This window comes from Hyperoodon ampullatus (assembly GCF_949752795.1).
Source record: "Hyperoodon ampullatus genome assembly, chromosome: 11".
NCBI classification, from domain to species: Eukaryota; Metazoa; Chordata; class Mammalia; order Artiodactyla; family Ziphiidae; genus Hyperoodon; species Hyperoodon ampullatus.
The window spans coordinates 28,222,851-28,245,882 of NC_136924.1; the positions used below are offsets into that span (position 1 = coordinate 28,222,851).

At 35.7% G+C, this 23,032-nt stretch overlaps 1 protein-coding gene across 2 annotated transcripts in view; it reads left to right on the top strand.

Annotated features, from left to right (window-relative positions):
* Positions 1-23,032, top strand: part of WASHC4 (WASH complex subunit 4) — a gene marked incomplete at its 5' end in the record, with an annotated part of 53,698 nt that overhangs the window by 15,662 nt on the left and 15,004 nt on the right. Inside the window, 12 exons of one of the 2 annotated variants that reach the window (XM_079714402.1) lie at positions 5,005-5,134; positions 9,287-9,412; positions 11,463-11,570; positions 12,085-12,231; positions 12,356-12,435; positions 13,777-13,882; positions 14,442-14,558; positions 15,712-15,880; positions 16,157-16,311; positions 17,923-17,997; positions 19,959-20,063; positions 22,625-22,759. In XM_079714402.1, coding sequence (XP_079570528.1) covers positions 5,005-5,134; positions 9,287-9,412; positions 11,463-11,570; positions 12,085-12,231; positions 12,356-12,435; positions 13,777-13,882; positions 14,442-14,558; positions 15,712-15,880; positions 16,157-16,311; positions 17,923-17,997; positions 19,959-20,063; positions 22,625-22,759 — 1,453 coding nt within the window. The remainder of the gene's footprint in view (positions 1-5,004; positions 5,135-9,286; positions 9,413-11,462; positions 11,571-12,084; positions 12,232-12,355; positions 12,436-13,776; positions 13,883-14,441; positions 14,559-15,711; positions 15,881-16,156; positions 16,312-17,922; positions 17,998-19,958; positions 20,064-22,624; positions 22,760-23,032) is intronic. The other variant, XM_079714403.1, reaches the window with a different exon arrangement.

Here is a 23,032-nt window from a genome sequence, read left to right on the forward strand (position 1 = left end):
ATTCTAAATATGCAGAAAGCATTTGAATTATAAGATCAGACATAGTTACTCATTACCAGAGAAAACGTTGGGCAATCTCTAGGAGATTTATTTTCTAGGAGTGTTTTTTTGTTTTAAATGTTCTAGGCTTAAACTCAATTTAATATGTAGGCAAATTATACTTTATGGAAATATAGATACGTGTGCATACATTCATATACTTTTTGTCAGGTGCATTAAATATTTTTGTGTGTAAAGTGAAGTCTCTGCAGTAGATGCCAGTTGATGACATTTAGAACATTGTGTGTACATGACTCAGTGTTGATTTTTGCAGGAGTTGACTTTAATTTAATGCACTCCTTTTTTTCCTTTATTTTTATGAAAGTAATGTATGCACATATTTAAGAAGTTAAAAAGTACTAAAGGTTCAGAGGAAAAAAATGATTGTCCTCTGCCCCAGTCCCCCCGTGCCTTCGTCCTGCTTCCTAAAAGAACACTTTTAACTCTTAGTTTCTTCTGATACTTACATCTTTTAGCTTATCTTACTATGTAAAATTTCAAATATACACAAAATAGAGAAAATAATATAATGAGTCCCTATGTTCTCATCACATAGCCTTAACAATTAAATTTACTGTACATTGTCACTTGAGTATACTGCTAAAATTTCACGTTGACTGGGATGAAGATTTTAAGTGAAGTGACACAGGACTCTGCCAGTGGCCCTGTACTGGACAGTTTTTTTTTTTTTTTTTGCGGTACGCAGGCCTCTCACTGTTGTGGCCTCTCCCATTGCGGAGCACAGGTTCCGGACACGCAGGCTCAGTGGCCATGGCTCACGGGCCCAGCTGCTCCGCGGCATGTGGGATCTTCCCGGACCAGGGCACGAACCTGTGTCCCCTGCATCGGCAGGCAGACTCTCAAGCACTGCGCCACCAGGGAAGCCCTGGACAGTTTTTAACTGTAACATGGTTAAAGGGTAATAGGGATATTTACCTACTTTCTGTTAATCTTGACTGTTGAGGGGAAATTGGGTCACTCCTGTACAGTGGGGCAAAGAGGAGTATATCTGGAATATACGAGATCCCCTAAAGCATCTCTTAGTACTCCCAAGTCCTATAATTAAAGTCAGTGGAGAGTGACAAGTCCATTCAGGCAGGACTACTCATGGCAGAGATTTCAGGGCTCTCCAATACATTCTGAAACAGAGTTGAGGAGGGATAAAGGCATAAGTTTGGATTCAGATTAAAAAGATGAACTCAGTAGGATGGAGAGACAGGACCAGGCTTGGTAGCAGTAATTTAAAAAAAGATGTGTATGTTTTAGATATCAGAGACTTAATATTCTTTAACAGTATGATGCAGTTGCTAAAACTGTCAGTTCGTACTTAGATTACATTAATAACTATACCTAAGTTATGGAAACTAGTAGTTATAATATCTAGGCTAGGGGAATTGGTAGTTCCATTAAATTCTTGCTGGTCAGATTATAATGAGCGTTTGGTGGTGCCACATTTTAAGAGGGCCACAAACTGTAGCATCTTTAGATGAAAATGATCAGGATGTTAGATCTGAGAACCATAACCTTTGAAGACTCATTGAAAAGTCTCTATATAGTTTGGCCTTTAAAAGAGAAATCTGAGGAATGATGTATTAGATTTCTTTAAATATTTGAAGGGCATTCAGGTTGAAGAGGGAACAGATTTGATCTCTGTGGCTCCAGGAAGTTGAATTAGAACCAAAAGATGAAGATGACAGATATGAATAATAATTGCCAACATTATCAAGCTTATAACTATGTAGTAGGCATTATGCTAAAGGCTTTAAACACATTGTCTTTTGTAAACCCTGTAACAGTCTTCTCATATGGGAAATAACAAAGTCACAACTAATATTTACCCTATGCTTTCTATAAGCCAATAACTATTCCAGGAACTTCATGTGTATCTTTTTTAATCATCAGAAAATCCTATGAGGTAGGTACTGTTGTCATGTCCATTTTATAGGTGAGAAAATTGAGACACAGAGATGGAACTTACCCAAATTGAAACAACTAATATGTGGCAGAGCTGGGAAGTCTAACCCTAGAGCACAAGCTCTTAACACTACCCTATAGTGTTTCTCTATATTTTTATCCCATTTTCAGATAAGGAAAATGAGACTTAGAGAAATGAACTTTGCCAGGTCACACAACTGGGTATGTATCAGAGAAGACATACAAACCCACGCCCGTCCTACTCTAGAGCCTTTGCGACAGAGTTGTGTAGGCTGCCCTGAGAGGTAATGTACCCTTTCACTAGAGCTACATAGGCAGAATATAGATGACCATCAGTCCAAGGTGCTGGAGGAACTGAGTCTTATTACGTAAAAGATTGAATAAGTTGACTTTAAAAGACCCCCCCTCCCCCGTGTGATAACATTTCAATATTTCTAAATTCTTTAATTTCAAAAACACCTCCCTGCAGTCACTATAGAGCTCCTTTGAGCTGAAGGGGGCAATGTCTTTTTCATTCTCCTCATAACTGTCAAAGAAACCTAAAATTCACAACACTAAAGTGAAACCCAGGAGAGAGGAGATGGTGTGATCAGCATGAGCTTTATTTGACATTTTAGAAAAAGTTGAGGGGGCTTCCCTGGTAGCGCAGTGGTTGAGCGTCTGCCTGCCGATGCCGGGAACGCGAGTTCCTGCCCTGCTCTGGGAAGATCCCACATGCCGCGGAGCGGCTGGGCCCGTGAGCCATGGCCGCTGAGCCTGCGTGTCCGGAGCCTGTGCTCCGCAACGGGAGAGGCTGCAACAGTGAGAGGCCCGCGTACCGCAAAAAAAAAAAAAAAAAAAAACTGTTGAGGAAGTGACTAAGGGCTGCCCCAGTCAGGCTCCAGAGTTCATTATGGAGGAAGAGGAAGCAGTGGGGGACAGTTTTCCTGCCTCCGCACCATACATTAGACCCCACGTGGCCAAGTGCCCCCAGCCACCTCTTTGACTAGGGTCCAAGGTTTGTAGGTTGCTGCATTTTGCTTTTTGTTCACAACCATTTTGATGCTGGGGATACTGCCCTTGGAGGGTAGAGGTATGAACCTTTGTTTCAAAGCCCCAGTTGACGTACAAGTGTTGACACTGTTGAGTGCTTTATATTAGGACAGGAGATTTGTTCTTTCTCCCTAGTGTTTCTCCTGTTTGTACTTTGAAATGAAGCTGACAATCTGACAGGACCCTTTTTGGACTCACTTTGTCAATTAACTTGGCTTTTTAAAACTTGAAGCAGTTTCATTTTTATATATTTACAGGAGATAAAGATTATCTGGTGTCTGGATGTAGGAATGATGGGTGGAGTGACAGACCTCTGCTTTATCCCGTGTAGTGTGATCTAAAACTGAGTGATTCTTCACTGCCCTTGACTGTGTATTAGCCGCCTTCTTAATGTTACTGCCTGGATTGCCATCAACTTGATTGCTGTCGTAGGCCTCTTCCTTCTGGCCCTGTTCGTGACTTTACTGTTCCCTTCTGTACATTGTATCCCTGCTTGAGTCCTGATCACAGCCTCTTCCTTAAAGTGGAGGCATTGCCGTAGGACTCTGCTCTTACTCTGTGTTCCAGACTTCTAAATCAAATCATCCACAAGTCACATAATACATTTTAGTGCCATTTGAGGCAAAGCCAGAAGTGCAGCTATTGGTGTCTTTTGTCTAATGGAATCCTGGCTCAGAAGAAATAATTTTTCTCAGATTTGATTGAATTAATTAAAATTAAACAATTGTTTTTAAAATAAAAGAAGTATAGCTTAAATAGCTTGTGGGCTAAAAGTTCTCATCTTGAGTAATTTGAGGTGTGTTGATACAGTGATTTAGTGTTAGTAAGCAGCCTGCATAGTAGAATTATTGATTTAGTTTTTCCACGATGGGAAAGCTTCCTAGATTTGGGCTGAAGTCCTGGCTCGGTTGTGTACTATTTGTATGACGTTGGGCACATTACTTCTCTGTGTGTCAGTTTCCTCTTCTGTAAAATGGAGATCGTAATACTTAACCTCATAAGGTTAATGTGAGGATTTAATGAGTTAATTTGTGTAAAGTGCTTATAACAGTGTCTGGGCATATAGTAAGCATTCAGTAAATGTTAGCTTTTATATTCAGATTCTGACAGCTTCCATTCATCTCTGGTTCAAGCTGTCATCCCCTTTTTCCTGCATTATCACAGGAGCTTCCTAAGTGGTTTTCCTGCTCTTACCATTGTCCCCTTTATAGTTGATTTTCAACATACCAGTCAAAGTGATATTGATCCTCTTCAGAGTTAGAGTAAGTCACTCTGCTCAAATCCTCTAGAGGCTTTCCACCGAAGTCCTTACTGCCCTACCAGGCATTACACAAATCCCCTTTCCACTCCCCACTTTCCTATTCCTCCAACCCCCCGACCCCTGTACCTCTCTGATCTTTTCTGTTCTCATCTCTGCCCTCTGTGCTCCTGTCATACTGACTTCTTTGTTATTACTTGAACATGCCAGACAAACCGCTGTTTTGGGATGATTGCATTTGTTATTTACTTTCCTAAAATTCTCCTCTATATATTTGCATGGATTACTTATTCAACTTCTTCAAATCTTGGCTCAAAATCAGCTTTACAATAGGCCTACTTTGATCACTGTGTTTAAAATTGTACTTACCACCCCAGTGGCTCTTTTCCCTGCTATATTTTTTCCATAGCACATATCTGACATCTTACAGATTTCAGTTTCTGATTCCTTTATTATACAAGTCTCCTTTCTAGAATGTAAGCTTCGTGGGGGCAGAGATTTTTGTTTATTGTGTTTACTGCCCTTTTTGTTTTTAGTACTGAGAAACAGTGCGTGGCATGTATAGGCATTCAGTAAATATTTGCTGCTTAAGTAAATTATATTTGTATATATGATATATGTATATTATTGAAAACCAGAAAGTGAAGTGGCTGCTGCAGAGAAATACTCCATCCAGTATGAAGAAATGGAAGTAAATTTTCTTTCCTATGCTGAATAACATCAATATTTTTCTTTGTTAGAGATGTTCAGTCTTACTACGTCTTTGTGAGCTCATGGATGATGAAAATGGAATCTATTTTATCTAAAGAGCAAAGAATGGATAAATTTGCTGAAGACCTCACCAATAGATGTAATGTTTTTATACAGGTTGTTGCATCTTCTTACTTATAATATTTGGGGGGGTCATTTCTTTGTTAATCCAATGTACAGAAGGTGCACTTTGAAAAAACTGTAAAGGGTAGGATGTGTTTTTGTTTTTAAAACTGAAAATTGGTTTGGTTATGTATGCTTGGATCTGTTTGACTTAATTAATTAATTTAGATTTTCTAATATATGCATTTAAATCTCTACACTCCCTCCAAGGCACGACTTTTTTGCTGTATCCCATAAATTTTGATGTGTTGTATTTTTATTATTCTTTAGTTCAGAATATTAAAAAACACTTATTGTGATTTCTACTTTGCTCTCTTGGTTATTTTGAAATAGAATTCTTAGTTTCTAAATGCATGAGGGTTTCCTAGTTATCTTTTTATTATTGATTTCTAGCAATACTAAAATACTTCCAGTATTTTGAAGTTTGTTGAGATTTGCATTGTGGCCCAGCCTATGGACAGCTTTGGCAAACATTTCATGTATACTTAAAAAGAATGTAATTTGCTTTTTATTGGTTGTGGTGTTCTATATATATCAAGTAGGGTCATGTTTGTTAATGATTTTGTCTGAATATTCTATCAGTTACTGAGACAGCTGGGTTAGAATCTCCCACTATTATTGTGGATTTTTCTATTTATCCTTCGTAGCTTTGTCAGCTTTTGCTTTATATATTTTGAGACGAAGTAAGTGGATAACATTTAGAATTGTTATAGTTTACTGGTGAGTCAAACCTTTTATCATTGTGACATGTCCCTTTTGATCTCTAGTAATGCTTTTTGTCATAGGTCTTTTGTGTGTGATAGTAACATAGCTGTACCAGTTTTCTTTTAATTAAGGTCTATATGGTCCATCTGTTGTCATCCTTTTACTTGCAGCCTGTTTGACTTCTTTATTTAATGTGTGTCTCCTATAAGCAGCCTGTATTTCTCCCCAACAAAACCGTTTTCTGTTTATGTCAATATTGATATTTAGATTTAAAATTAGCACCTGATTAGTTGCTTTCTATTTGTCTCACTTGTTCTGTGTCCCTATTCTTTTCCTTTCTTGCTCTTTTTTGAATTATTTTTATTATTTCATTCTTCCTTCTGTTGGTTTGTTAATTCAGTATTTTACTGTTTTTTTTTAGTGGTTACTGTAGAGATATTAAGATGCATTATTGGGCTTCCCTGGTGGCGCAGTGGTTGGGAGTCTGCCCGCCGATGCAGGGGACACGGGTTCGTGTCCCGGTCTGGGAAGATCCCACGTGCCACAGAGTGACTGGGCCCGTGAGCCATGGCTGCTGAGCCTGCGCGTCCGGAGCCTGTGCTCCGCAAAGGGAGAGGCCACAACAGTGAGAGGCCCGCGTACCACAAAAAAAAAAAAAAAAAAAAAGATGCATTATTGAACATACAACTCCAATATAAATTAGTAGTTTCACCACTTTCCAGACAGTATAAGGATCTTAAGCCACTTTAATTCTATTTATCCCTCTCTCACCTATGCTGCTGCTGTGTATTTTGATTCTGTATATATTTTAAATCTTATAAGGCATTGTTGCTGTTGTTTTTAATAGTATTCATTTAGATTTACCCATATATTTACCCATTCTGTTACTTTTTATCCTTCCTGCATCTCCTCATCTTTCTACTTGTGGAATACGTGTTAGTATTTCATTTAATTTTTAAAATTTTGTTTTTGTTGAGAAGTCAGCTGTCAGTTTTGTTGCTTTTTCAATATATGTCTTTGTTTAATTGCTTATAAGATTTACTTTTTGGTTTTTAGCGATATTATTACTTTGATGAACCTATATGTGGTTTTCTTTGTGTTTGTGCTGCTTGGGATTTGTAGAGCTTCTGGAATTTCTGGAAAATTCTCAGTCTTTAACTCTTTAAGTACTATTTCTGTTCTGTTCTCTTTCTGTTCTAATTATTTTTTCAGTTACATCTAACCTGCTATTAAACCCATCTGCTGACTTCTTTTATTTTTTTCTGAGTTCTTAATTTTAATTATTTTACTTTTCAGTTTGTTTCTTTTTTATAGTTTCCAGTTCTTTTCTGAAATAATTTTGTGTTTTATTTCTTCAGCATATTCAACATAACTATTTTGAAGCCCATGTCTAATAATTTCATTATCTAGGTCTTTCTATTATCTATTTTTTGTTGTTGTTTGTTTTTGGATATGTCTTATCTCTTTGTATGCGTTGTTATTTTTAATAACGCATGTTATATATGGAAAAACTGTAGATATAATTGAGGATCTGGGTATTGTTTTTCTTCCTCCAGAGAGGATTTAATTTTTGCTTCTGATACACAGCTAGTCTAGGACAAGCAGTACCCAGATCACCTCAGCCCAGTCATGGATTGAGATGACTTAAAGTGGGACCTAAATTCTATGATGGCTGTCTTTTCTAGTTCATGCTTACTTTTTAGGGGGTGGTTTTTAAGAACCCAACTCAGAGCCTAGGTGATTTGCCAGGACCCCCTCCCCTCCTTGATGGGCCATGAACTCGTATTTTTACCCTCCTTCCCTTGTGGGTTTGGCTTCTGTCTTTACTACCCTCTTCGGGAATGGGCAGATACCTCTGTGGGAAAGCAGCCACAAACACCAGGCTCATGTCTCTGGGTTTCTGTCTTCTCCCAGGTCTTGGCCTTGTATTTTCTTATTTTCTTGATAGCTCTTTGATGCTTTTCAAGAGATTTAAAAAATGTTTTGCCCAGATTTCCCAGTTGTTTTCTGTGGAAAGGTTGGTCCAAATTATTCTGCAGTTAACGGAAACAGACCCCAGACCTCCACCCTCCGCATTTAGATGTTTAAAATACATCTTTTGTGTATGTCCTTCACAAATTAATGACCATCAAGGAATGGTGTGGTATTGGCCCATGAGTTCTCTGCCCCCTTTCCCCCACAAAAGGAAACTCCCTTTTTTTTTTTTTTTAACCTGCCTTAGAGTTATACTTTTGCTGTTCCTTGGCTCTGCTTTTTAACTCTTCCCAGTGCTGCACTAGGGCAGAGTCTGGTGTAATAGTCCTGTAGCTGACAAGGTAAGATTTGTGGCTCTTTCCTGCATGTATGCCCCAAGCTTCGGTCTTCTTGTCACCTCTTAGGAGGCTACCTTCTCTCTCATTTCTTAGTTCTCTTAATTTTATCACATCCCTTCACCACAGAGCTATTATTGGTTCACAGAAATCCCCTCTCCCCCCATTGGGTATCACTCCTTTAGTGAGCCATTGTTACTGATGGCAGAGCAGGAGAAAAAGGTTGAGAATCACTGGCATATAGCTTCTGCCCTGGCTCATTGGATATATTCACAACAACGTAGTTCATCTCTAAACTGCACATGTATCTTTTTTTGGTCCTTCTTTATAAACCTAAAGAATCTCCGTCATTATGTTTCTCTGTGTCCTTTTTGGATCTAAATGAAAATATATTTGAGAGGTAATATCCTTTTTCCTGTTTTGTATTCTATAATGTTTCCCTGGGTTTACTAGCACTAAATTTTTTTTTTAAACCTTACAAGACCTCTGTGGCTTCCTTCATAAATAGAAGGATAGGAGAGAATCTGTTCTTATTGGGCTGGAAGGAGAGAAAGACTGAATAGCACCAGCATAAGCAGGGGACATGGTAGCAGATGGATAGTAGAGATTGGCCTGGGTGGAAAAGAAATGGAGATTCGCTTGGAACTGAGAAATACTGTTGGATATCTGTACTGGCCAGAGAGCAGCTCTCTTTCTCCTTCTCATTTTTCAATTCCTACTTCCTTAGAGTCCTCAGCTCTTGTCTTAAGCTGCAGCAGATAGGAGTCTTTATCCTCTTGCCTGGCAGGTAAGATAAGGATGAATAGATATCTTCCTGACATCCAAATCGTTCCTCTGAAAGTCTTGTTTTAATGGAAAGATTCTTTAACTGTGGTTATATGCTGTAATGTCAACCGTACTAAATTTCTGGTAAGTGATAGGTTACATAACTTTTAAGAGCGGCTTTGAAACTTAACCACCATGTATAACATTGTGTAAGAAAGAATATTTCAAAATCTTAAGAGCTGACTTTAAAATGAACTTTAAAAACACTAGTTATTGGCAAGTTGAATTATTATTACATAGAGAATGGAATCTTGAAGAAATGAAACCTTTTCTTGTGATTATAATCAATGTTTTATATTATTTTTTATAGGGCTTTTTATATGCATATAGTATTAGTACCATTATTAAAACCACAATGAATCTCTACATGTCCATGCAAAAGCCAATGACCAAAACATCAGTTAAGGCATTATGCAGGCTTGTTGAACTTCTCAAGGTAGGTTTTAGATTATTTTACCTTGCCATTATAATTGAGAAATGACCCGAGCTTAAAGCAGGATATTTTTTTTGGTTAAGATTTGACTTCTTGATTATGAGAATAAAAAAATTATGGAAAAGTATACTTATCGCTCAGTTGGATAACGGAATTAGCCGCTGAAAGAAATTTCTGAGTAGTTTTCTATGAATGGCCAATAAACTTCATTAAAAGTTAACATGTAGTGAAAGAGAAAAGAAGGACAATGAAAAGGTTAGCCTAAGTATTGGTAAAGTTTTACTCACGGAAGTTTTAAGCATGTTGCATGAGTTTTAAAAATACATGAGACGGGCTTCCCTGGTGGCGCAGTGGTTGAGAGTCCTCCTGCCGATGCAGGGGACACGGGTTCGTGCCCCGGTCCGGGAGGATCCCACGTGCCGCGGAGCGGCTGGGCCTGTGAGCCATGGCCGCTGAGCTTGCACGTCTGGAGCCTGTGCTCCGCAACGGGAGAGGCCACAACAGTGAGAGGCCCGCGTACCGCAAAGAAAAAAAAAAATACATGAGATGTTAATACTATTTTACAGTATTCAAATGCATATGAGGCTAGTCAGCATGAGGCTCTTTATTTTGTAATTTAGAGAAAGTGTTATAATTTTGGGATTTGAATACTTTTGAAAATGTGGTAAAATGCTTCTTAGTATACTCTGTATAAATAAAAAAAAGAAACTCCTTACAGGCAGGAGAGCCCACTTTTAACTTTTTGTAAAAACTGAAATAAAGATTTGCTAGTAAATTTCTGCTAATAGTGGCTTTAGATTTGCTTAGGAAATAAAGATAGTTTGGAGATTGTGTCTTTGGATTTTTAGCATTTTTTTCTTTAAGGTATTACCAGTTATATTTATTTTTTATGAAATACAAATACAGAAGTGTATATATGTATAGATGCATATATATCTTATATCTAATATATAAGCATAATTTAAAAAATAATAAACACTTAAAAACATATCATCCCACTTAGGAAATAGAATGTTTCCAATATTTTCAAAGCCCCTGTGTTGTCCCTCCCTGATCGCATCCTATCCTACCTCCTCAGAGGAACCACAGCCCTGAATTTTATCATTCCCTTGTTTCTTTTTAGTTTGCCACATATGAATGAATCTATCAACCATTCATTGTTTAGTTATGTTTTTGAAATTTGTATTAATGTATTCTTCATATATTCTTTGGCTTGGTTCATTTTACTCAAAATTTTTTATTTGAACTTACCCATGTTGGGATGAGTAGCTGTAGTTCATTAATTTTCATTACTGTGTAGCTTTCCTGGGGATGGACTTTTGGGTTTTTTTTCCAGTTTTTGCTATTATAAATAATGTTGCCATTTTTGTATATGTCTCGGTGTAATTGTGCAGAAGTTTTTCTGAAGTATTGTATACCTGTGAGTGGATTGCTGGGTTCTGTGTTATGTACATAACCAGCTTTTCAAGATGATGCCAGATTGTTTTCCAAAGTAGTTTTATCAGTTTACACACCTCCCACAATATATTAGACTTCCCATTGTTCCCTAACTGGCCAACATTGGTATCATCGGCCTTTTGTGTGTGTTTATGTGTGTGCGCACATGCACATTGGTGTTTATAAATGATTTTATACTTAACATTCATTTCCCTGATTGTTAATGATGGTAGATTGTCTAATACTGTTAACTGTGTTTCTTTTGTGAAAAATATATTCATGTCTTTTTTTCAGTTATCTATTGAAATTTTTGCCTTTTTTTAAAAAAAGTGTTTAATTTGTTTGGTGTCTTTACATATTCTGTGTACTAATCCCTTGTGTGTGGCAGATATTTTCTCATACATTGGCTTGTCTTTTAATTTTCTTTATAGTGACTTTTGATAAATAGAAATTGTTAATTTAATATAGTTGAATTTACCAGTCTTATCCTTTATGGTAGTGCTTTTTGCATCTCATTTACAAATGTCTTACCTAGCTCAAGGTCATAAAGATATGCTGTAATTTTACCTAAATGTTTTGAGTTGATTTTCATAAAATCACTTGTGATTCTTTTTAGGCAATAGAACATATGTTCTACAGGAGAAGCCTGGTTGTGGCTGATTCAGTCTCTCATATAACGCAGCACCTTCAGCATCAGGCTCTTAATTCTATTTCTGTGGCCAAGGTATGAAAGTTCGTATGTATTCAGCATAATTATATTATCTTTCCATTTTGTCCTTCCTGTTGTTTTATTTGTGTTTTCTAGTTAAACCTGTGTACTCCATTTCTTCTAACACAGTATTCTTGGTTATAATCTCCATGGTATTTTATGATTTTACTTAGAGTGATCAGGGTTATCTTTACTCTGGATTTGCAGCATTAACACAGTTCTATTAAAAAATGACATATTATGCATTTTAAAAATATGATGCATCTTCTTTTAAGAAATGATTTTCTTATTACATTAATACGGTAATTTTGAAGTATGCCTAGTAATTTCCTGTCCCTGACAGTGCTCAGTGATAATGTTATGGCAGTAAAGCATCTAACATTATCACAAGAAACTGAACGGGGATAGTATTTGTCTAAGTGCTCTTAAATTGAATCATGGAAAAGATAACTGAGAAATTTTTCTTCTACGTCTTTTGTTATTGCCTCAGATTTAAAGCTGATATTTCCTGTTTTCTTTTATCTTTAAGAAAAGAGTAATTTCTGACAAAAAATATAGTGAACAGCGTCTTGATGTGCTCTCTGCTCTAGTTTTGGCTGAAAACACTCTAAATGGACCAAGCACAAAGCAACGACGACTTATTGTTTCTTTGGCACTAAGTGTTGGCACACAAATGGTAAGTGTGTTGCTATTATTTATGGAATAAAAATGAGATCTGAGGTTTCACACTTCCCTTATTACTGACCTCAGAAACCTGTCTTTCAAGTGCAACTTCTCTGCCTTTTTCCCCTCCCTGATAGAAAACATTTAAAGATGAAGAACTCTTTCCACTTCAAGTAGTCATGAAAAAGCTGGATCTTATCAGTGAACTTAGAGAAAGGTAAGTAGGTATATATAGTGATACTCAAAAGATAGGGGTAATGGAAACATCAGGGCTTTTCTTTTTTTTTAAGGATAGCAAGACAAGGAATATAACTTAGGTAGACCATTAGTTCCTGTTCATAACTTATTTAGCATGACTAAAAGTAGACTGTGACAAGCGACCATATTTCTTTAACTTTGCTTCTACAGTTAAGGATGTAGCTTTTGGAAGAACTCACATGAGAAAATGTGATATAGCCCTTACAGCATCTGGCAGACCCTGGAACATATTGTGATTGTTGTGATGCGTATCTCTGATGGACTTAAAATTGCTGCTTTATAACAAGACTTCATCTGTTTGTGAGAGACTTAGAGCCATCTCACATAGTCTTCTGTAATTTTATTTGGGGCATGAATTTGAATTACATTGTTGGTTAGCTAGTCACTAAGATGAATTAGGTTTTGGAAGGCTTATTTATATAGCTCCTGTGGCTTCATTGTTTTCTTTTTATTAAGTAAGCAATAAGTTTCTTAATGGGAAAGTGGGTCTTCTGAATTTTGATTCCCAGCCGAATTAAGGTTTCAGCACAATTTGTATTTAATGCTCATATTTGTAACATGATGTTTTTGTTGTTCTGAGAAGCTCAGATTTTTGTAGTTAGTGGCATTTAACTTTCGACCCTTGGTAGAAATACTGAGCCTTCTTTACTCTAAGATACTTAATGATCATTTTGTTGCCCGATAATGTGTGAAATAGTCACTTAGCAGAGATTATAAACAGGTTGAGTGAGACTGGTTTTTGTTGTTGTCATTGTTTTGGTCACAGTTTTTTGAAAAGTCTCCATTTCAGCTTTGAGACAGGTGCATGTGATGCAGGTCTTCTAAGTCTAGTCATATCAAATAATATTGAAAATAAATTTATTTTAAACTCTAAAAGTTATCTGTATGTATTTTTTAATACCTTTATTGGAGTATAGTTGCTTTACAATGTTGTGTTAGTTTCTGCTGCACAACAAAGTGAAACAGCTGTAAGTATACATATATCCCCATATCCCCTCCCTCTTTAGCCTCCCTCCAACCCTCCCTATCCCACCCTATATTGTTTCTTAAGTATGCTTTAAAACTGAAGTGTATTTGCAGAATTCTGACAGTGTCGGGTATTGGAGTGTTTTGTTACTGTTGTTCAATTGGAAAAATATTTATTTTGTGGCTTTTCTATACTAATTTTGGGTTAAATGATGTAAGGAATACAAAAAAAGGAGTAAGAGCTTTTACCCTTATGATATATAATGTCATTCCTTTTATTGTTTTTTTGGGTTACTTCAATTTTGGTACCACTAATTATTACTTTACATTGTAGAGTCCAAACACAGTGTGACTGTTGTTTTTTATACTGGCATCGAGCTGTCTTCCCAATTTATTTAGATGATGTATATGAAAATGCTGTTGATGCAGCCAGATTACATGTAAGTAAAAAATAATGTAAAGAATAAACCCATCATTTTTTTAGTCACTGTGTAAACCACTTTAATTAATTTTAAAATAGATCATTTAATAAACTGTTTTAAAACTGCTGATGCTGTTTTTTAACAGTGCTATGCATATTCCATAAAATTTATATAGTCTTAGATAAATTTTATATTGCTACTAATGAATTAATATATATTTCACTCTTCCCCTCATATTCCTAATCATTCTCATTGCACTGGGTTTTAGTTTGTGTCAAAATAATATGACTTATTTGTCAGTAAGTTATATGTTGTTCAGATCTTTCCATTTCTTTATGGAAATGAGTGTATTTGAATGATCAAGGTAGGAAAAGGATAAGTTAATGTGAATTTTTTGTATACTTAAAGTATACGCTTCAGAGAATAAAATTCGACTCTTACTTAGGAAAGTAAGATGGTCATGTGTAAAAAAGCCTTCAGATTGAGGTTTTGTCTTTTAAGGTAGGTAATTAACCTTTGTAACATAATTTAGAAATGTAATTTTTCTAATTCATGTACATTCTACTTTTCATCTTAGTACATGTTCAGTGCTTTACGTGACTGTGTACCTGCTATGATGCATGCAAGGCATTTAGAGTCCTACGAAGTACTTCTGGATTGCTATGACAAGGAAATCATGGAAATTTTAAATGAGGTAACATATTTTGAGATTGAAAAGCTTAAAACGTGTCTAGAATGCAATGTTTAGAAAAACTTTTTGGATTGAAGCAGGCTTTCACAAATTTAAGATTATTATTGTAAATCACAAAGAACTACCACTATTGTGCTAAATTGGTCTTTAATTCCTAATTTTTAATATAGAAATCCAGATTAGGAATTTGGGAAGCCTTTTTTTACTTTAGTAACTAGTATATTTGAATTTAAAGTTCTGTTTGTTAGAAGAATGCAAATGCAAAAGTTGGTTTGACTATTGTCTGCAGCTAATGGTCATACAGTTAAGGTAACTTAACTATTAATGTTTTATTGAATTTCATTTGGAAAGCTAATGACTGAAATATATTTAAAAGTTTAAAGCCTATTGTGTAACAGATAATTTGAGTGCAATATAGTACATCCGTCCCTGTTTTAATGAAGTGTGTATTATAAACACTGATATCTTTAAAATTAAATTTCCAACTAGCAGTATTTTTATATGGAGGGAGGAATTAAAAATGAGTAAACTTCACAATATAAACCTTATATAGGTTTGATTAAATTGTGAAATTTTAAAATATAATTTCTCATATTAAATACTTGTATTTAGAAAATACGATACATGTCTGGCCAGTACTTAGAACCCCATGGTACACCAGAAAAAAATGATTAATTTCATTGCCTTTAGCTCAATGAGTTTTGTGATTTCTTTTTAATGATTATTACAAGGAAGCTTTTAAAAAATTTTCTCTGTTGCATATTCTCAGGACCTTTCCTCCTTTGTTGCCAGTTTCTGTAAATTTTATGCTTTATATTATATATTCATGTTCCTTGTAATGAAGCCATCAGACGTTAGCTTTTGATTTTTTTTTCAAGGGTGTTATAATTAAAATACTAATGAATTCATTAGAACTCATCTAACTGCTCCCTGGTCAAAAAAAATCTTTGATTTTCAATAGATAGCAAAATAATTTCACTCTCCCAATAAAATAATATTTTACCATAAAGTATTTAGACTCTTAAACCAGTTTGACAAATTTTTTCATCATTGCACAGATATTAAAGCTCTAACAGTGAGAACATAGACACTTAGAAGAATAATACAATTAGAATATTATTTTGAAAAATTAAGATAGCAATTTTTTTGTGAATAGCATTTGCTGGACAAGTTGTGCAAAGAAATAGAGAAGGACCTGCGACTTTCTGTGCATACTCATTTAAAGCTGGATGACAGAAACCCTTTCAAAGTTGGCATGAAAGACCTGGCCCTCTTTTTCTCTCTGAATCCAATTCGGTTTTTCAATCGTTTCATTGACATTCGAGGTGAGTGTTCTGGTTTCCTTCTTAGGGTCATATTCTATATCTGTTTGCCCTGTTAAAGAGCAGATGACAAAAACGAAACCTTGAGAAAATCTTTCTTTGTATTAGTGCATTTATTCTTGAATTCCTTTTTGTTTCTTCATTTTTATTTTCCTAGCACATCATTTTAAAGGAAGAAATTTAATGTTCAAAGACAAGTTGTTTTGTTTTTAGTTTCATTTCTCTTCCTTTCCTACTGTTCATGAATCAGAAAAGTTTTGATTTTTTTTTTTTTTTAAGCTTATGTAACTCACTACCTAGACAAGACTTTCTACAATCTAACAACAGTAGCTCTTCACGACTGGGCCACTTACAGTGAAATGAGAAATTTAGCTACTCAGCGTTATGGATTGGTTATGACCGAGGCACATCTTCCTAGTCAGACTTTGGAACAGGTATAGTATAAACTGTTCTTGGTATAGTCTGATGATAGCATGATAACAGTATTTCTCTAAGAAAAATTTTTTCTTTTTACTTTATTTAGTACATGTTTATATTCCAAGAAAAAACCTCATACTTGAGAAGAATAAAAAATTAGATGGTGCTAATTTGCTTTATGAAAGAATTTACCACAGCCTTCCAAATGTTTATACTTTTCCTTTTGTTGAAAATTTGAAATATACATAGATTTATATACAGCTTTTCAGAAACATGTTGGGATAGTGAGGTGACTTCTGCCGAATTTTAAAAAGTTTAATCAAGGTGACAGTTAAGGATTTTAAACCTAGATACAATATATAAGCTTTAATATCTTAGAAAATTGGTTAAATTTATGTAATTGTATTTGTCTTAAAATGAGGAATGCAAACAAGTATTTAGGTTTACTAATTCAATAAGCTAATTTACAGTGTGGCAGTATCTCATGAGTGCAAAGGTTTGTTTTCAGTTAATTTGCATATAATTCTTTCTAAGATAATCCAGATAATATTTACCAAAAAATCTTAATTCAATTCCAAAAGTTGAGGATCATAATTTTTCATTCATCTTACTGCGTATATAGGGACCAATTGCAGGATCAGTTTGTATATCCTTTCATTCATTTATTTATAAATTTAATATTTACTGAAAACATGCTAGACACTGAACTACATTTAGGGATATAAAAAAAAATAAAAACAGTCTCAACTCATGTGGGAGAAAAAAATGAGTAAATAAATTTTTAGATTAAAACATGAGAAAATTTATAATAAAAGCTTAATCAGAGGGGTATTGTGATATTACTTTGAGCCCCAATTAGAAAAACTATGGAACAGTTTGTATGATACCATTAGGTATTAGAGTAATAACTGAAGAATGAAGGATTCTTATTAGGTAACTTGTATATTAAAAGTGGTCTAGTATGATTAAAAGAAGCAAAGGATTTGGAATTAGATTTTTTTAAATCCCTGGGTTCTGCCTCTTCCTAGCTTCCTTGCGGAACTCCCTTAGCTTCATTTTCTTCAGCTGTGGAGTTAAGAATAATACCTCATATTGGAGAATTCCATATAAAGAACCTTGCACAATGCCTGAAAAATAGTATATATTTTATAAATGTATACTGTTTATATATAATACACATATTCTGGCTATTATATATAGAATAATAGCCAGAATCTGGCTATTATTTCAGAATCTTTTAGAATCTAAAATAGATTCTAAAATCTATTTTTATAATCTGGCCATTAGTTTACTTTGCAAAAAATATAGAAAAGATCCTTGGGAAGACACATATTCTCAAGAGTGGCGGTGAAATGATTGAGTCCTGGATCTTTGAAATTTTAAATTTAACAGTTCCTGTCTACACTAAAGGAATAAAATAACAAGCAGTCAGATTTCCCCAAGCAGATAGTCCTAACTGTACATGTCAGAAGGCTCTTTTTAACCTTTGGTTGTACTTTCTGTATAGTTGTTCTTTAAAATAATTTAAAAATATTGGGAGACTTGGTATAAGCAGTAAGTCACTATGTTGATATGTCTGATTATTTTAAACTAATAATACTAGAACTTCTTTGTGGATTGTTTTGTAGGGCCTGGATGTCTTGGAAATTATGAGAAACATTCATATATTTGTGTCTCGATACCTCTATAATCTCAACAATCAAGTGAGTGAGTTTCAGAAAAAATTTTTTTTTATTAAAAAAATTTTTTTTAATATCTCTATTGAAGTATAATTGCTTTACAATGTTGTGTTAGTTTCTGCTGTACAACAAAGTCAGTTAGCTATATGTATACATATATCCCCATATCCCCTCCCTCTTTAGCCTCCCTCCCACCCTCCCTATCCCACCCCTCTAGGTTGTCACAAAGCAATGAGGTGATCTCCCTGTGCTATGCAGCAGCTTCCCACTAGCCATCCATTTTACATTTGGTAGTGTATATATGTCAGTGCTACTCTCTCACTTTGTCCCAGCTTCCCCTTCCCCCCACCCCCATGTCCTCAAGTCCGTTCTCTACGTCTGTATCTTTATTCCTGCCCTGCCACTAGGTTCATCAGTACCATTTTTTTAGATTCCATATATGTGCGTTAGCGTATGGTATTTGTTTTTCTCTTTCTGACTTACGTCACTCTGTATGACAGACTCTAGGTCCATCCACCTCATTACAAATAACCCAGTTCTGTTCCTTTTTATGGCTGAGTAATATTCCATTGTATAAATGTGGCACATCTTCTTTATTCATCTGTCGATGGAGATTTAGGTTGCTTCCATGTCCTGGCTATTGTAAATAGTGCTGCAGTGAATACTGTGGTACATGACTCTTTTTGAATTATGGTTTTCTCAGGGTATATGCCCAGTACTGGGATTGCTGGGTCATATGATAGTTCTATTTTTAATTTTTTCTTTTTTTTTTTTTTTTGCGGTATGTGGGCCTCTCACTGTTGTGGCCTCTCCCGTTGCGGAGCACAGGCTCCGGATGCGCAGGCTCAGCGGCCATGGCTCACGGACCCGCCGCTCCGCGGCACATGGGATCTTCCTGAACCGGGGCACGAACCCATGTCCCCTGCATCGGCAGGCGGACTCTCAACCACTGCGCCACCAGGGAAGCCCTATTTTTAATTTTTTAAGGAACCTCCATACTGTTCTCCATAGTGGCTGTATCAATTTACATTCCCACCAACAGTGCAGGAGAGTTCCCTCCCTTTTCTCACACCCTCTCCAGCATTTATTGTTTGCAGATGTTTTGATGATGGCCATTCTGACCGGTGTGAGATGATACTTCATTGTAGTTTTGATTTGCATTTCTCTAATGATTAGTGATGTTGAGCATCCTTTCATGTGTTTGTTGGCAATATGTATATCTTTGGAGAAATGTCTGTTTAGGTCTTCTGCCCATTTTTGGATTGGGTTGTTTGTTTTTTTGATATTGAGCTGCATGAGCTGCTTGTATGTTTTGGAGATCAATCCTTTGTCAATTGCTTTGTTTGCAAATATTTTCTCCCATTCTGCGGGTTGTCTTTTTGTCTTGTTTATGGTTTCCTTTGCTGTGCAAAAGCTTTTAAGTTTCATTAGGTCCCATTTGTTTATTTTTGTTTTTGTTTCCATTACTCTAGGAGGTGGGTCAAAAAGGATCTTGCTGTGATTTATGTCATAGAGTGTTCTGCCTGTGTTTTCCTCTACGAGTTTGATAGTGTCTGGTCTTACATTTAGGTCTTTAATCCACTTTAAGTTTATTTTTGTGTATGGTGTTAGGAATTGTTCTAATTTCATTCTTTCACGTGTAGCTGTCCAGTTTTCCCAGCACCACTTATTGAAGAGGCTGTCTTTTCTCCATTGTGTATTCTTGCCTCCTTTGTCAAGGATAAGGTGACCATAATGTGTGTGGAAGAAAAATTTTTTTAATGTAGAAAGGCTGAGGGGCCTTTGAAGAATTGATTCTCAGTAGCGCAAGTTAGTAAAATAAAGAAGACAAAAAATAATTGTTTAGAGATCATCTTGTTTATTCCTTTGCTTTGACTGTATTATCTTTTTGAATGACTTTTCAATTATCTTTAATAAAATAAAATTGTAAAATTCTTGGGTTAACTGGCCAGTGTTTGCTATTGATTATGTTTGTTTCATTACAGATTTTTATTGAACGAACAAGCAATAACAAACATTTGAACACTATTAACATCCGGCATATTGCTAATTCAATTCGAACGCATGGCACGGGAATCATGAATACAACAGTAAGAACCTTCTGGGAGGGAGGTTGTGTGGGTAATAGACCCCTGTTGAATTTGGTAGTTTGAAAAGTAGTTTTTTTCATCAAATATTCTGGTAAATATACATTATTGCTTGTTTATATTATACCTTAATCTCCATTTTTCTGTTTGGTATAATTAAAATGTCTGTCACTGAAATTGTGTTAGATGTGATGGAAGCTTTGTAATTCAAAGGCACTTTAGGGACTTCCCTGGCGGTCCAGTGGCTAAGACTTCGCCTTGCAATGCAGGGGGTGCAAGTTTGGTCCCTGGTCGGGGAGCTAAGATGCCACATGCCTCGCAGCCAAAAAAAAACAAAACATAAAACAGAAGCAGTATTGTAACAAATTCAATAAAGACTTTAAAAATGGTCCACATTAAAAAAAATCTTAAAAAAAAAAGGCACTTTTGAATGTTTTACCATCTTAAGATCATCATCATAAATAACATTGGAGATTTGAGGACATCAGCATAAGTATATATCTGGGTGGATTGTTTGATATTCTCTATAAGTTGCTTCTGAAAGCAAATCATTGATAGTTTATTTAACATCAGTCATGCTCTTTTTTTGGGAGGGCGTTTACTAGTTATTTGATATCCATAAAAATAGCAATTTGCTGAAAAAATATCTTGAATCTTCTTAGAAATGAGCATTCAGTCACTTGCGAGAATCATTTGAGCTTATATGCTATGTTTCCTTCAATGGAAAAAGAGAAGTCTTTAAATTTACCTGGTTTTCAGACCACAGTTTCTCCTTGAGGAAAGAAGAATGCAAGTGTTTAAATAATAAAGTGTTATTAAGCGTATTTGGGAGTAAGGGGATAGGGAGAAGTTACATGACTGGAAAGTTACATAGGGACCATTTTAGTGTAGTGGGGAAGCCATTGAAGTATTTGAGCTGATAAGTAATGTGATTGGAGCTCTGTGTTAGTGGTTATCAATAGAGGAAGGGGCCACAGGTAGTCAGAGTTTCAAATTTAAAACAAGGAGTCATCCATGTAGAGATGTCTGAGCCTTTCAGGATGAATAAACTCTGAACCTTTAAGGATCAAACTCTTCTTTGGCCTCATCTGTCAAACATTCATGTAACAGATATAATTATGCTCATATTTTATGTGTCTCAGGCACTGTGCTGGGCACTGGGATAAGAAAAACAGACATTTCCTGCTCTCGTAGTAATTGTACTCTAGCAGGAAAAACAGTTGTTAATCAGTTAACCACACTAATGAATGTAAATTCCTGATGTCTGGTGATGATGAGGTGAGCATAGAAGAAGTAAGATCAGGGGCTGGCAGAGTTACCTACTCTTAAGAATGGAAAGGATATGGGCTTCCCTGGTGGTGCAGTGCTTAAGAATCGGCCTGCTAGTGCAGGAAACACGGGTTCGAGCCCTGGCCCGGGAAGATCCCACATGCCGTGGAGCAACTAAGCCTGTGCGCCACAACTAGTGAAGCCCACGCGCCATAGAGCCCGTGCTCTGCAACAAGAGAAGCCACCACAATGAGAAGCCTGCGCACCACAACGAAGTGTAGCCCCCATTCGCCGCAACTAGAGAGAGCCCGCGTAGCAACAAAGACCCAGCGCAGCCATGAATGAATGAATAAATAAGTGTGTGGAAAAAAAAGGAATGGAAAGGGTAAAGAAGAGACTACTTCTAAGACTACTGCTGCTGAGGAGATCAAGAAAAAGCAATGTTTAAGCCACAAGAAAAGTTCTGAGAAAGGATGCATTTCTATAACTGGGTGATGAAGACTGTTAAAAGGGCATACATATGCAAAAATAAGTAGTAATATTTGAGGGTGGTGGGGATGGAAATTAGTACAAGGCTTTCATCTATAGGTCCGAATTAATCTTGTTATTTTGACTTTAATCTCAGCTCCAATCCTACTTTTTCAGTGTTTTCTGAGTCTAGGTCAGGGCCTTTTAACCCATTCTCAGAACACCTATACTTCTCATTTTAGAAATTATTGCAGTTGAGATATAATAGTTTATTTAACACATACTTGTCTTAAAATGCCTGTCCTGCTAGAATATACACTTCATGATGGTGACCATGTCTAGCATGAGAGCAGGCACATTGCTTTGCACATAAGAGGTGCTCAAAATATTTATGGATAAGTAATTGAATGTTTACTCTCTTCCTTCAGGAAAGGTCAAAGAGCACCATGTTTCTTACTTTAGTATCATTTTAGACACGTAGATTAGTAATAAGTAATCTTATGAATGGTGGAACATAGAAGCTTCTGAGTGTGGTTTATGACTTGAAAACTAGAGCGTCAAATCTGGTTTATGATTCTAACTATAGCTCTTAGTCTTATTATGAAAGTATTTTCCATTTTTTAAATTTCTTTTTTCCTTTTGTGTCATAAAAATATTTAAGGGGAGCTTTTAGAAAGCTCTGTAAACTTGGGCAAAAAAACCTTCATTTATTTAAATATTTCAGGTCCAACATGAATTAGACTGTACATAGATTATTTTATTCAGTAATATTGATTTGAAATTAATTTTCATAACGTTCTCCAATTTTTGAAATTTTAATTTTATAGGTTAATTTCACCTACCAGTTTTTGAAAAAGAAGTTCTATATATTTAGCCAATTTATGTATGATGAACATATCAAATCCAGATTGATTAAAGATATTCGGTTTTTCAGGGAAATCAAGGACCAAAATGATCATAAGGTATTTTTACATATTCTTTTTAAGGTAGTTTGATTCAACTGTTGAGTATATAAGCATACCTTATATTACTGTGCTTTGCTTTATTGTGCTTCTCAGATACTGCCTTTCTTACAAATTGGTTTGTGGCAAACCTGTGTTTTCAGATGATGGTTAGCATTTTTTAGTAATAAAGTATTTTTAAATTAAGGTATGTACATTTTTTTTTACGCATAACGGTGTTGCACAGTTAATAGACTGCAGTGCAATGTAAACATAACTCTTGTATGCACTGGG